Here is a 13,013-nt window from a genome sequence, read left to right as displayed (position 1 = left end):
AGACAATCACTAGCTTTGCCTAGGTTAATAAAACCTGTTAATTCCAGTGATATTGCCCATGGAAAATATGAACATAGAACAGAATATGATCCTAAACAAGGACCCTTGGGACTGGTAGTGATAAAATGCAGTAGCAGATAATTAGATCCAAACATTGCTAACAGAATCTCTAACACAGTCTTACTGTTCCAGAAGGAATAGCAACAAAATACAGTTTTGATACCCACTTCTGCAGAGCAACATACATTTGTAAAATAGAACACTCTCTGCTGAGATTAGGATATAAATGACCTAGACATTTTGTACTTTTACAGTTGCCCTTAAGAGATGCTTTTAAACTCAGAAGAAACTACCTTTTCCATTACTTTAAACAAAACAATTTACTCCAAAGGCAGCAAAAAGCTATTCTAAACAAGAAGTGGTTATTAATATGGATGAGAGATTTCAGGGTGACTTCGGTTCTTAAGCGGGCAGTTTGATCTGTAAACTGTACATAATTCAATTTTGTCAAGAGTTTATAAGGATAACTGGAAATGAAAAGAAACATTGCTGATCTGCACTTTGGGGATAAGTAAGTACTTCAGCCTGAAATATGAGAAGGTTTGTATCCCTCTAGACATCAGTGAGACTTAAGGACATTTAGCAATTTGTGGCAATAGGCTCCAGTTTCATTTAAAGCAAATGGAAATCTTTGTATTAATTTACAGTAATGCTGAGGTTGTTGGGTTATAGGTACAAAACTCCTTTGCAAATAGTGATTGTGAAAACGTTCCAAGTTAGTTTTGTAAGCTTTATGAAGTTACCAGTCTCCTACAAAGTTTGAGAGCATGGTATCTGCTAAATGGACAAAGTACCACTTAGGATTTAGAAAAATGTTATGAGCTCAGAGTAGGAAATGTGCTGTGGGGATTACTAAAGATTTTCTCTGAAGTAACCTTGGCCCTTCAGTGCCTTTCCTTTCAGCACCAGAAAAGTCTCAAACAAAAGAAAAAACCCAAAATACCCAACATATCCAACATACTATAGCATGCTTTTCTAGGATGATTTTTTTTGTGAGATAAATGTTCCATAAGTAACTAAAACAAAAATCCTGGTTAAGCTATTGTTCTGCTTTGTGGTTTTGGAAAAGATGTTTCACTCTTTTTCACTATGTATGTAAAATAGGGACAGTGACTGCATTTTTTTCTCCATATATTGTGGGTGAAAAGAGCTGAGCATAAGCTCTAAAAACATTATTTTTCCATGTTTAATTATATCATTACTTTATTATTACTATGTAATGATTTTTCTTAAAACAATAGTTTTATTGTAATTGTCAGAACACCCAAGAAATCACCTGAATGTCAGGTTTAGCATGCAAGATCAATTGCTCTACCTGGAAGGCAGTTCAATATTTTTGAGGTGGTCATGTAACTAAGAGGTTGTTTCTTCTCTATTACAGCTGTATGAAAAGGTTGCTCTTTTCCTGACAAATTTAGGTAAGTTAAATACAAAATTGAATGATATTATACTGATTTATTGGTCCATATACTGTGATAACATTCAAAATGTCTGCATAAATACAAAAAATCCTAATTAATTTGCAGTCTATAGGAATTATTGTTTTTCTTAAGTTTATAATAAAAGAGTATAGAAACTAAATTATAGTGCCATTCAATCAGTGATGACAGCAATCATCCACCTTTGTCCTTGTTCCAACCCCTTACCTTTTAAGAATGTAAACATAGTGCTACCTTGGGGGAAAAGGTATGACTTTTCAGACACATTGAGCACTCACAACCTCCAGGTTTTATGATGACCTGGAAAAGGAGAATCCCTTCTGGAAAAGAAACTTATAGCTCGAAACTAAGGTGCTAATTGACTATCAAACATTCGCCTTTAAGAGGGGTATTAATTTGGAGGGAAAATAACTAGGTGAGTCATCAACTTTACCTACACACAAATTATAATGATGTTCTAAATTTCAGTAATCTTTTCAGCTCACCCATGAAGGTGATCTTCATGTTAAAGTAAGGAAACACGTTTTCTAAGGAGAGCGTGTACTGCCACTGGGGTAGCGATAGGCTATCATTCATATCTCCATGTCTCAGGCAGAACCTGTGGGAATCGTGATAATTTTGGAAGGTTGCAGTAGTTTGCAGCTATTGTCAAGGGCTCTTCAGTGTCAAGAAGCCTGAAATTAGACTCTTGCTGAAGGCCTATTAAGCAAACCATATTATAGCATGTGTAGTAGAAGAGGTTTGAGGGGATTATTTTGAGCTCCTGGCAACCTGTGTACATTGATGATGTGCAGTAAAGTATTTTGGACCAGATGGACAGATTTTGGTGTCCGCTCAGAGGAAAAAGCTGATTTTAGCTACTATTTAGCTATTTTAGTCAGGGTTTTTCTAAATCTAGGAATTCACTGCTGATGTGTTCAAAGCACATCTATGTAAAATAGCATTTTACTCTTTTGTTTCTTTTTAAGCTGAGCATCCTCATTTGTATGCTGTAATTTTAAAATATTTTTGCTCTCCTGTATCCATGGAAAAGACACTTGCTAGTTATGGTTGAGAAATCTGACTTTCAAGTATGTGATTTGCACAAGCAATGCCCTCTTGCTCCCTGTGATACCCTGGGGACAGTAAGATATGTTCTGGAGACCTTGAAGCTTGATTACTTTCTCTCAGGTTATCATCAAGGTATGTCTGCTTCTTGTAACCTGTGCAGAAAGTACTTGTATGGAAAATTCAGTAGGTCAAGATGTTCTGATATGTTCAGACTGTTTTGTGATTTTTACTCTGATGGCCTAAGGAACTGATTTGGTTTGAATGATCTTTATCAATGTAATAATCTCAGAGTGGGATTGGCAGGAAAACTGTATTCAGAATGTCCTTCTTCAGCCTTTTTCATGACCTTTTTCAGAACTCATGTCCATGCTCCTCCAGAGCATCACCATTGTCTCTGATGGGCATATGAGCAAACCTTCAGCTGCAGCAGTCCTGTTATAGTCATACTTGTCCTGCCCACAGGCATCTGTTTAGAGAGCAGCTCCAAGTATAGAGAATTGTTGTTTCTGTACTTCCAGTACTTTACTGGACCCTCCTTCGGAAGTAGTATATGAGTGCTATGATTATGATACTCAGAATCACCATTAGCACCTCCACCTCTCCTCTGATTTCTCCTGTTCACAGCAGTGCTTGGCTAAAAACAAGCTCCTACCAACTGGAAAGTAATTCCAGGACATGGTACTGGTGCATTGGCATAGAGGTTGTTTTGTTAACTTCTGTCTTGATATCTCTTTAGATGGAGATTAAGGACCTACTTGAAGGGAAGACTATGTCTTCCCCTTTCCTGTCTGCCTTAGCCCATCCACTGCAAAATAATTTTTTTCTCAGTTTTCTATGGTGAGTTCCCTAGGACAAGGAAAGGAAGTTATGCAGTGGCACTCAACTGATACCTGTGGGCAAATCCATGAAACAGAATTACAAGGAGGATTTTCTCCAGTTCAGTGTGACATCTCTAACAAAAAGGCACTTAAATAACTTGTAGTAAAGTGCTTTCTGGCAATGCCATTATGGTAGGATACAGAAAAGGAAACAAGAGAGGAGCCTGAGCCTGTAAAGACCACTGAAATAGAAGAGGGATGTTTAATATACGCATTACCTTGACCAGTTTCTTATGGTCTCCTGGATATATACATATCCAGATATCAGAAGAGATTTCTAAGTCTCTACAAGCTCACTTGCCGAGTGCTGCTTTTGGATACAATTTCTGTCATCTTACAGTTTGAAATCAGCAGGCTAATTTACAAATACATTGCCAGCTCTCATACGTGTGTGCATCCCTTGTGCCAAGGGAAATTGTTAATCTGATTAGACCTCTGAAACTTTGATAATTTTCTTCACAGAGCAGCCTCGTACTGAATCCGAGTGGGAGAACAGCTTCACTCTGAAAATGTTTCTTTTTCAGTTTGTCAATCTGAACAGCTCTACATTTTATATAGCATTCTTCCTTGGAAGGTAGGATTGATGTCTGCTCCCTCACATATGCAAAATGAAGTAGAGAAAAGGAATAAAATTCTCTGTAATGAAACAAAATGGACCATATTATCACACATCTCAAGATGCAAACTCCATATTAGCAAGGCAGAACAGATTGCAGTTTTATTTTCCTTTCAAAAGCCCAGAAACAGAACCAGTTTTCATTTCCTATCACCACATGGTCTAAACTCTAACAACAATTTTACTATTGGGAACAGATGCATCCCACAATATTATATATGCAGATCATTTCACTCTGCCTTTGTGTGTGTATTTTGTACAGGCAAGTGAAAGATAGGATACGGTAGGCTAGGCTAGGCTAAGGTAAGATAGGGTAGATAGTTCAGTTGTGAAAGATCTACAGCAGTCATCTAGTCCTACAGCCTGAATACTTTGCTGCTTCTATTACATGATTTGGACTGTTAAGAGTGAATTGTGAGCTATTAGTTGGGGGTTTTCCCACAGAATATTTTACATATAAAAATATGATATATATTTATATGTATATATCTATCTATATATAAAATTTGTATACCTCTTTCTGCCAGCCTCCTAAAAATAAAGATCCTTTGAGTAGAGAAGGTTTGACTAGAAGAATCCATTAGTATGGATCATTTGCATATGGAAGTCATTTTGGGAGAAAACACGAGAGGATAGTAATAAAACTATGGGGTTTTTAATGAAAACTAAAATTTTCACTGATTTCACAGGAAGAGAGATATCACAGCCTATATTACAGTGTAAGGAAGTGGACTGGCAGTTGAAAGCCATTTTCCAAACTGACATGAACAGTTTCAGTTAGATTTTCTCTCTGCTCTGCATATGTTCGATATCCAAAATCAGAGTATTTGATATCAAAATAAAACTGGAAGTAAAAATATACTTGGTCCTTCATGGAGATTATTCCAAGACTCTCCGATACATTTTGCAGCACAACATCTTTTAAAGTTATATGAGGCATGCTAAGATAACATCAGATTAAAATAACAGTGTGAGCTTTCTTGTACTGCTGTGAACAGACTGCTTACACAACAGTTGATATATATTCCTATGTTAAAGATTTACAGGACACCCTGGTGCCTACTTAAGGCTGATAAACCGGTGGAGACTGGAAGAGGTGAGTGTTCAGTAACTGCACACTGATTTATCTGCTGCCCACGAATTCCATGAATGCAAGCAGAGGCAGACACATCACTCAGTCTAGGCATTTGTGAGTGTGTTATTGGATTTTCAGCTGCTGTCTAACTCTACATTACCATCTGCTACAAAAACATCTACATATTGATATATATATATTCCCTTTTCAGTGCTAGTGGTTTTAGTGTTTACTTCACATTTGAATAGTTGTATCATATGGTTTAAAAATTACTCACATATTTACATTGGAAATATTTCACCCTTGGAATGAATTGAAGTCAGATATTAATCTGACAACTTTTTGCTTCTAAGAAATTTTTTCTTCTTGGTTTATCTAACCTTGCTGATCAAGGAGCTAAAATAATAAAATAACAAGTTAAAAATCTAGACACATAAAATGTAGATGAAATTTGACCAAAACAACTGAAAAATCTTCCCAAACGAGCTACAGGCATAATGTTCCATGTCTATAAAATCAAATGAATATGGAGTTTGGCTTTGCAAGTCACTCAAGGACCTATCTCTTTTTTTTGTTTGTTTTGACAAACACATTCAGAATTCAAAAACCATTTGACAGTTACTGGAGGTGAACAACAGCAGTTTCTGAATCAGTCATCTAGTTTCCAGTGCTGCTATTTGCACACTCAAATCCCCTGGTTTCTTTTCTGCTTCACAGCTGAATAATTGAAACAACTTTGCAAATAAATAACAAATTATAAGTGGAAAATGCCTGCCAACATGAATTTTCAAACATTTCTGGATATATAAATATTTTGGTTAATAGAGGCCATTCAAATATTAGGAAAAAAAAAAGAGGGAAAAAAAAGAATTTGTGAACTAGTGAATTCTGTTAATACAAGTAAATAATACGTGATAAATGGAGAGACAGAAATTCATTTAACATCCCTCCAAAATCTGAATGGGGCCTAAATTGGGCCTAAAGCTTGCTGCTGCCAAAAGAAACCAGTTTTGCTGTTCCTCTGAGTCCTCCCCCAGAAATTTGTTCCTTCCTCTTCCTCTGCATTGGCTATGGCTTGTCCAACCCTGTGAGGAGCCTATTCAGTTCCTTGTATAAGCAGTAAACTTCCCTTTTCTGGACAAATTGGTTTTCTGATGAGTTACTGGGCTGAATCAACACACAGAGGGACCAGAGAACATGGACAGAACCTCATCTCTCTGCAGGAGCAGAGATGGGAGGAAAAGTGAGGGAAGTGCAACTGTGATGTGTTATAGGTTGGGTCAGTCGCTGATGGAAGCTACTATTAGCACTCCCTACTTTACTTTTTGCAAAGAGAAAAAAGTCTAATAATAAAAGAAATGTCTAATTAAAAAAAAAGTTCTTGACTTTATTGACTATATCTTTACTAGGTCTTATTAGAAACATGCTTTAGAATATCATGTCCAGAGATCCCTCCAGTAGACCTCTCCTCACCTGTTGAATGAAGCCAAGTCCAAGACACGTAGTGACACGATATAGTCTAGTAGAGCCTGTGAACATAATCAGACCACAATTTATGTATTGTTGATACTACAGTTGTAAGATTACTGCTGCTTTGTTAACACTGCATCTACCTCTCTTGGGTTATATTGGCTCACGTGATTGATTCCTAAAAACAGAAGGATGATGATTTAATAATAGTGACAGAGAAGTTAATTAAAAAAAATAATAATAATCTACCACCCTGTTAATCTAAAGCAACGCTGAAGGAGGTCAACAGAAACCTCAGCAGGGACCCAGGTTCTGAGCACTGGATAATGCAGTATGTATAAGAAATTAATTTCTCATTTTATTACAGGTCAGAACTAATTTTTCTCCCTAAAAGTTAAAGAGAAGTAATTCCAGTTCTATGAAAGTGATCTGTTTAGTTTACCTATAATACTCAGGATTTAAAAATACGTCTTAAACTCCACTCTTAGAACCTGAAAAGTCAATTGTGCAAAGAACTGTTTGAGGGCAGAAAGTTTTTGGTCCTTTTCTGTTTTTTCCAGTACTAGATGAAAAATTACCTAAATTTGTACTAGCTGAACATCTCTCCCAAAAGCAGCACCACAACTTTAAGGTCTGGAGCCGCTGTTAAAGCAAGAAAGTACTCAGCAAGAAATACTAAGACCTGTTGTTCAACAGTTAAGAGATTTTTAATTCTTCGGGAAGAGAATAGCTTTGCATGGTCCTCTCAACCATAGACATTAAATAGTATTCAACAGTATTAGGTCTATGCTTAAGGCGTAAACTCTTCACCTGTGAGACAGGAGGAATTTTCTCTTCATTCTTTGACTTGATGCACAGTCATCCACCCCAAAAACTATTGAAATCAATGGAGAAAATTGGCCTTTGCTACTGACCTACTCACGGTTGCACAGCACATTAGAAGCACTGATGTGAAAACTGCATTGATTTCAGCTGACTCCGACTTCTGCAGAGAATTAGATGATAGTCTTAAAAGGCTGACAGTATGATAGTGTCATATGTTCCCATGAGTTTATATCTAAAAAAAAAAAGAATTACATTTAAATTCATTTTAGTAAATGATCTAATATCTGTTTCTAGTCTTTAAGAAATGCTTTAAAACTTGGTGTAATTTCTGTTTAACATTTTCTTTCTTTTTTTTTGTCCCTGTAGTGCCACCCTAGTGGATGCCTTATTGATCTCTGTATGCAAATGGGTATTATAATGGTGTTAAAGCAGACATGGAATAATTTCATGGAACTTGGCTATCCGTAAGTAAATATAATATCTATGCTTCTATAGGTCACAGAATACTAAGTTTATGCTTTCCTAATGACCAGTTAATAAAAACAAGTTACAGTAGTCATTACAGTAGAAAATTCCCCCAGGAATACAGAATTACGGACACATGGAGATGATGTTTAGGGCTTTTTTTCACACTGGACATAGTTTGCAAAAGTGAAAGTGTAATATAAATATTAACAAATAAATAATATATGGGAAGTACTTGATTTCATTAAATTTTATTCTGTGCTTTAAAACTCCTTAAAAATAACTGTAGGATCACTGTATTGCTTTCACAGGATTTATTACATGTATCACTTCTTAGCTATGCCAGTAAGTTTTAAATTGGATTTCTCCTTGCTAGGTGATAAAAGATGCCTGAAAGAGCAGGTATGAGCTGGAAAAAATGCACTGCTGGCATATACACTCCCAGAGATAGAAAAGTGTACTGAATGGTATGTAGACAAGTTCCCTGGTCATCTTCAGGGTATTATGAAGCTGTGCCCCAGCCAAAAAGGTTGACAATTATTCATTTCCTATTGGTTCATTTCTTATTGATTAGTATTTAATGAGCATGTTTAATATGATTAATATACATTTAATATGATTAGTGTAGTTGACGTTAGAGACTGCACGGCAGGTCACCAGGGGAAATTAACGTGCAAAAATGTAAGAGAGAGCTGACATTGTCAGAAAGTTTGCCCTTCCAAAGTTCAGAGGGATTTGCTCTGCTGAAGGACCCACTACAGAGCTAGTGTCGAGTTTGGTCCCTGACCTGCAGAAACGTTTTGCTGAAGCGACTTCAGGCAGCCTCAGTACTGTAATGAAAAGCCTCAGCCACATCTGGCTGTAATGAGAATGGACAGAGTAATTGACAATCAAGATACTCAATACTTGCTATTTCTCCATCGTTCCCAGGCCTAGTGCTACTTGCCAGTATTTTGCAGCTGTTAGGGCTGCAGGAATTAGTTGAGGTGGGTAGGAGGGAACAGCAACAGCAGTATTGATCCTTCTCCTTCCACTCGCTGTCCTTTTGTCAGTTTTTATTAGAACTTTCTTCTTTCTATTAATAGGAATTTTGAAACTTAATAAAAAGCACAGAGGGGAATTAAAGAAGGTGACTGATGGAGACAGGAGGAGATTGTTTAATAGAAAGCAATTTAATAGGACTAAACTGCTTCAGGTGAAGTGAATCTCTTCACTTTAAAGTCACAACAAGAATCACAACATAAAACATACAGTCACAACATTGTGAGATGCTTCAACTTACTCTGATGAGAGATGTGTTTACTCTGCAGACCCTTCAATCCACCTTCTAGCCCTGAAATGCTGCAGGCAGGTGCATTTCCTTTTTGTGCGAAAAAAACATGATCCTTTCTGCTAAGAGTATGATTGGAGCCAACACCATGTGAATGGCCAGAGGACTTAGAGGCAACCCTATAGTCTGTAGCTGAACTCAGGTGAACTGCGCTCAGTTGCACCTACACTTCTTTAAGGAAGACAGGAATAGCTATAACCTCTCTAAAAAATGACCTAAATGGAAAAATAATCTCCAGGCTTTAAGAAAACAAGCAATTGTCCAAATCCTTATCCAAATACAATGACTATTTGCCTATCATTCACAGACCAGACCAGGTCACTGTGAAGGTAAGAAGTGAAGCATTGTCAGGAAAAGGATTGAATTATTTGGGTGAGCCATCACCTTCTAACTGACTGAGATGAAGTGGCCAGCCACAACTTCAGAGAAATCTCTGTCATTGTGGTTTGGGGTTTTTTTGCTCTCTATACTAGAGTCCTTTGCTGGCCAAACCAGTTTAACTCCCTGACCTTGAGAAGCAAAGATGTTTATTTCAGGTGTGAGCCTTCATTTCTCTTCTGGCTCAGTACCTCTGACAGTGGCCTTCCATATGCATTTCTTTGGGAACAATATCTTCCCCCTGATGACTGGTACAGCTCCCCCATTTCTTGAGATGGAGGTAGCTCTCATGTCAGCCATCCACCTCTCAGCCCCCATGTGTTGTCAGCAGCCCACACACTTCTTTCTGTCTTTTGTTCCTCTGAATGTTTCACTGCAGACACCATTCAGGGTTGCCTTTTCCCTTACAGGATTGCCCAGAGACTGTTACCCTGCACACTGTAGAGCTGTGCAGAAATATTGTGTTGCACACACAAAGGGATCAAGCAGCATTAGCACTCTTATTTACTGAGCTGGACTATCTCCATACAGCATTGCATTCTGCCATGTAAACAGACCCTGAAGTGATTTGCTATTCTGTGCAGAGGAAAAAAAGTAAACAAGTAACAAAAATATGTCAAAATCCCATCACCATTTTGAAAACATCTAGGTCTGGATTACAGCCCATCATCTGTATTTGTTTTCATACCTATTATGCTGTGTCATCAGCCACATATATTACTTGCACTCTATTTTCCTGTGTATTGGGAAATGAATTTTGCAGTATGTGTTGTGCCCACTTAACCTCTTCCAATTTTGTGATAAATAGCCACTAATACTCTTTACTTTGTTTCTTTATTTTAAAATGTAGGCTGATTCAAAACTGGTGGACCAGGAGAAAACTACGACAAGAGTATGGCACGCAGAGAAAAACAAACTTCCCACAGTGGGAAAAGGACTATAATCTGCAACCTATGAATGCTTATGGACTCTTCGATGAATACCTAGAAATGAGTATGGCTCTAATGTTTGTTGTCTTTCACTAGATTTTAGTGTTGTTGCTTTTTTGATGATGTTGTCTGGTATATTCTTTTAATTATCTCTGTATGAAGCTAAATAGGCTGCAAAATGGTTTTTATTCTCACGGGTCGGGAGAGGAAAGGAAGGAATTTTGTAAGAACCAAACCAGTGCAGCTAAGCACACTGCTGCTGGTTTGCTAATGCATCTATGAAACACTTCCCATTCTGGCTTTTTTTTCCCAAACCACAGACCAGTTTTTCATCTGCTCACATTTCTGAAGATCTTTGCTGTTATTTACTAAGGGAAGTTCCCTTGTGCTTTTATTTTAAGCTGCATGGTACAGACCCGCATGCTTGTTTATGTTTGAAATCTTCCCTCATATACTACCTCACATTTACAAAGTAGCTTGCTGCCACTCTATCTGGTGGAGAGAGAAGGATAACTGCTTCAAAAATATTAAAAACCAAGATCTTTTGCCCTATGTGACTGAACTGCATATGTCATGATTGTTTTTTTTATTTTCTCCCTCACATGGTTCTTTTCAAATTAATGGGAAATCTGGCAGTCCTAAAACCTACCTCTAGAAACTTACACAAAATTTCAAACTGCTTCCCATCTGAACTAGTAAAAGGAATGTATTCACCCCCATCTTTGCAAGTATTGAGAGATCCTAGTTGATGCTGGAGTAAAAATGTTCCTTTCTAGAAGCATAATGTGTCCACCTCTGAACTTCATTCCAAATTACAAAATTTAGATGTTGCTGTCCATTCCAGTGTCAGATGTGCATTTGTTCTTTTCATCTTTCCTCTGAACTTTTGGCAAAGACTTCCTGTACAACTGTTACTAGGCTATTGTATAGTATGATATAATAAGAAATGTTTGTATACTTATACATAATGTTTGCTCGCATACACTATTTGGTATCATAGACCTTGGAATTAGATCTTAATAATTATACTATGGTATTTCCTTTTTTCCCCTAGTTCTTCAGTTTGGGTTCACAACCATTTTTGTGGCAGCTTTTCCACTGGCACCACTTCTGGCCTTACTTAACAATATTATTGAAATTCGGCTTGATGCTTACAAATTTGTTACCCAGTGGAGAAGGCCTTTAGCTTCAAGAGCCAAAGATATAGGTGAGCTCTTTCTATGTGTGTTTATTATAGGTGTGTGTTAAGACTAAACATTGACAAGTAAGAGCAGATTAAGGTATTTTCATTCATCTTCGTTATTAATGGCGCACCATTTGATTGCTCAAAAAACTTCAAGTATCTAATGCCAATCTACTCATGCAATTAATAGTCTACAATTGAAAAATGTCTTTTAATGATTTTGTGGGGGACTTAACAGCCAAGGTGTTTTAATGAAGTGATCAGTGTTCTCTGCAGGTTTTTTTGTTGTGGCAGACACACTGGGTGAACACATTCATATGCTCAGTTTGAATATAATAACCAGACAGACCAGATGAAACATGAAAGTCAGGTAAAAATGGCCACCTATCTGTAAGGACCTGTGTTTTTTATATGTACCTAGCCAAAACCAAGCCCCTCTGTGACTCAGGGGCTATGCCCGCTAGGTCCCTGGGGGGTCAGACAGGGTGGGTGTAGAACCCAACAGGCGACTTGCTCTTAGTGAGTCACACCTGCATTGCTAAACACAGGATTCACATAACTTTGAGGTTATCCAGCCACACACTACTGCAAGGGCTCACTGAACTTATTTTGACTATAAATCTCTTCTGTCCTTGCACTGTGCAAAAGAAGAACACCTTTAGGAAGAACTCTAAAACAAAGTCATCTGCCTAACGCTGAATCCCTGGTGTTTTTGGAAAGGTAAATAGGATACCTCGCTCCCCATCTGCATTGCAAAAATCAGTAGCCCACACCATGAAATAGCAGAAGCCCAGACTTTCTGCTCTCAGAATGGTCTACCATGTACCTAAACTCTGTGCCTGATTAAAGCTTTGAATATCAGCAATGTGAATCTATGAAGTTTGGCACAAGCCTGGACAACACCCAGTGCACAGCATACACTGCAGACATAATTCCTGAAAAAACAGTTGTGTAATGTAAATAATAAAATCATAGAAAAACAATTTTTTTTCAGGTCAATTCAGGTGTGATTTCTCAAAATAAGTTGCATTCGCCCCTTATTCAGCAAAATTTTCAGGAACAGTTTGATGCCTCATTAAACCAATGAATATGTCTAAACTTCCTTTGGTATGGTTCACAGTGATGATCCTCACAACCAGAGTTGCTGTGTGCCTGCATCATAAGATCTGTCAGGCAGTTGAGGATGGGCCAAAAAATCCAGGTGATGCCTAGACTGTGTGCCACCGTGTAGCATTAGTATGCCGTGAAGATTTCAATGCTGATAGGTACACCTTGACCTAAGAGTTCCCTGCACAAGTTCCACACAAGGCCCCTA

The 13,013-nt window shown here is 37.6% G+C and overlaps 1 protein-coding gene across 10 annotated transcripts in view; it reads left to right on the top strand.

The window, feature by feature from the left end:
• ANO4 (anoctamin 4) overlaps positions 1-13,013 on the top strand; it is a 175,015-nt gene that overhangs the window by 149,665 nt on the left and 12,337 nt on the right. For all 10 annotated transcript variants that reach the window (XM_027660044.1, XM_027660054.1, XM_027660035.1 and 7 more), the window contains 6 exons: positions 1,442-1,478; positions 3,890-4,001; positions 5,082-5,139; positions 7,780-7,877; positions 10,437-10,579; positions 11,570-11,722. In XM_027660044.1, the coding sequence (XP_027515845.1) occupies positions 1,442-1,478; positions 3,890-4,001; positions 5,082-5,139; positions 7,780-7,877; positions 10,437-10,579; positions 11,570-11,722 (601 nt within the window). The remainder of the gene's footprint in view (positions 1-1,441; positions 1,479-3,889; positions 4,002-5,081; positions 5,140-7,779; positions 7,878-10,436; positions 10,580-11,569; positions 11,723-13,013) is intronic.

Source organism: Corapipo altera, unplaced genomic scaffold (genome assembly GCF_003945725.1).
Source record: "Corapipo altera isolate COAL_440 unplaced genomic scaffold, ASM394572v1 1, whole genome shotgun sequence".
Lineage (NCBI taxonomy): Eukaryota > Metazoa > Chordata > Aves > Passeriformes > Pipridae > Corapipo > Corapipo altera.
The sequence above is the reverse complement of the archived record's forward strand: the minus strand, read 5'-3'. Positions and strand labels throughout refer to the sequence as shown.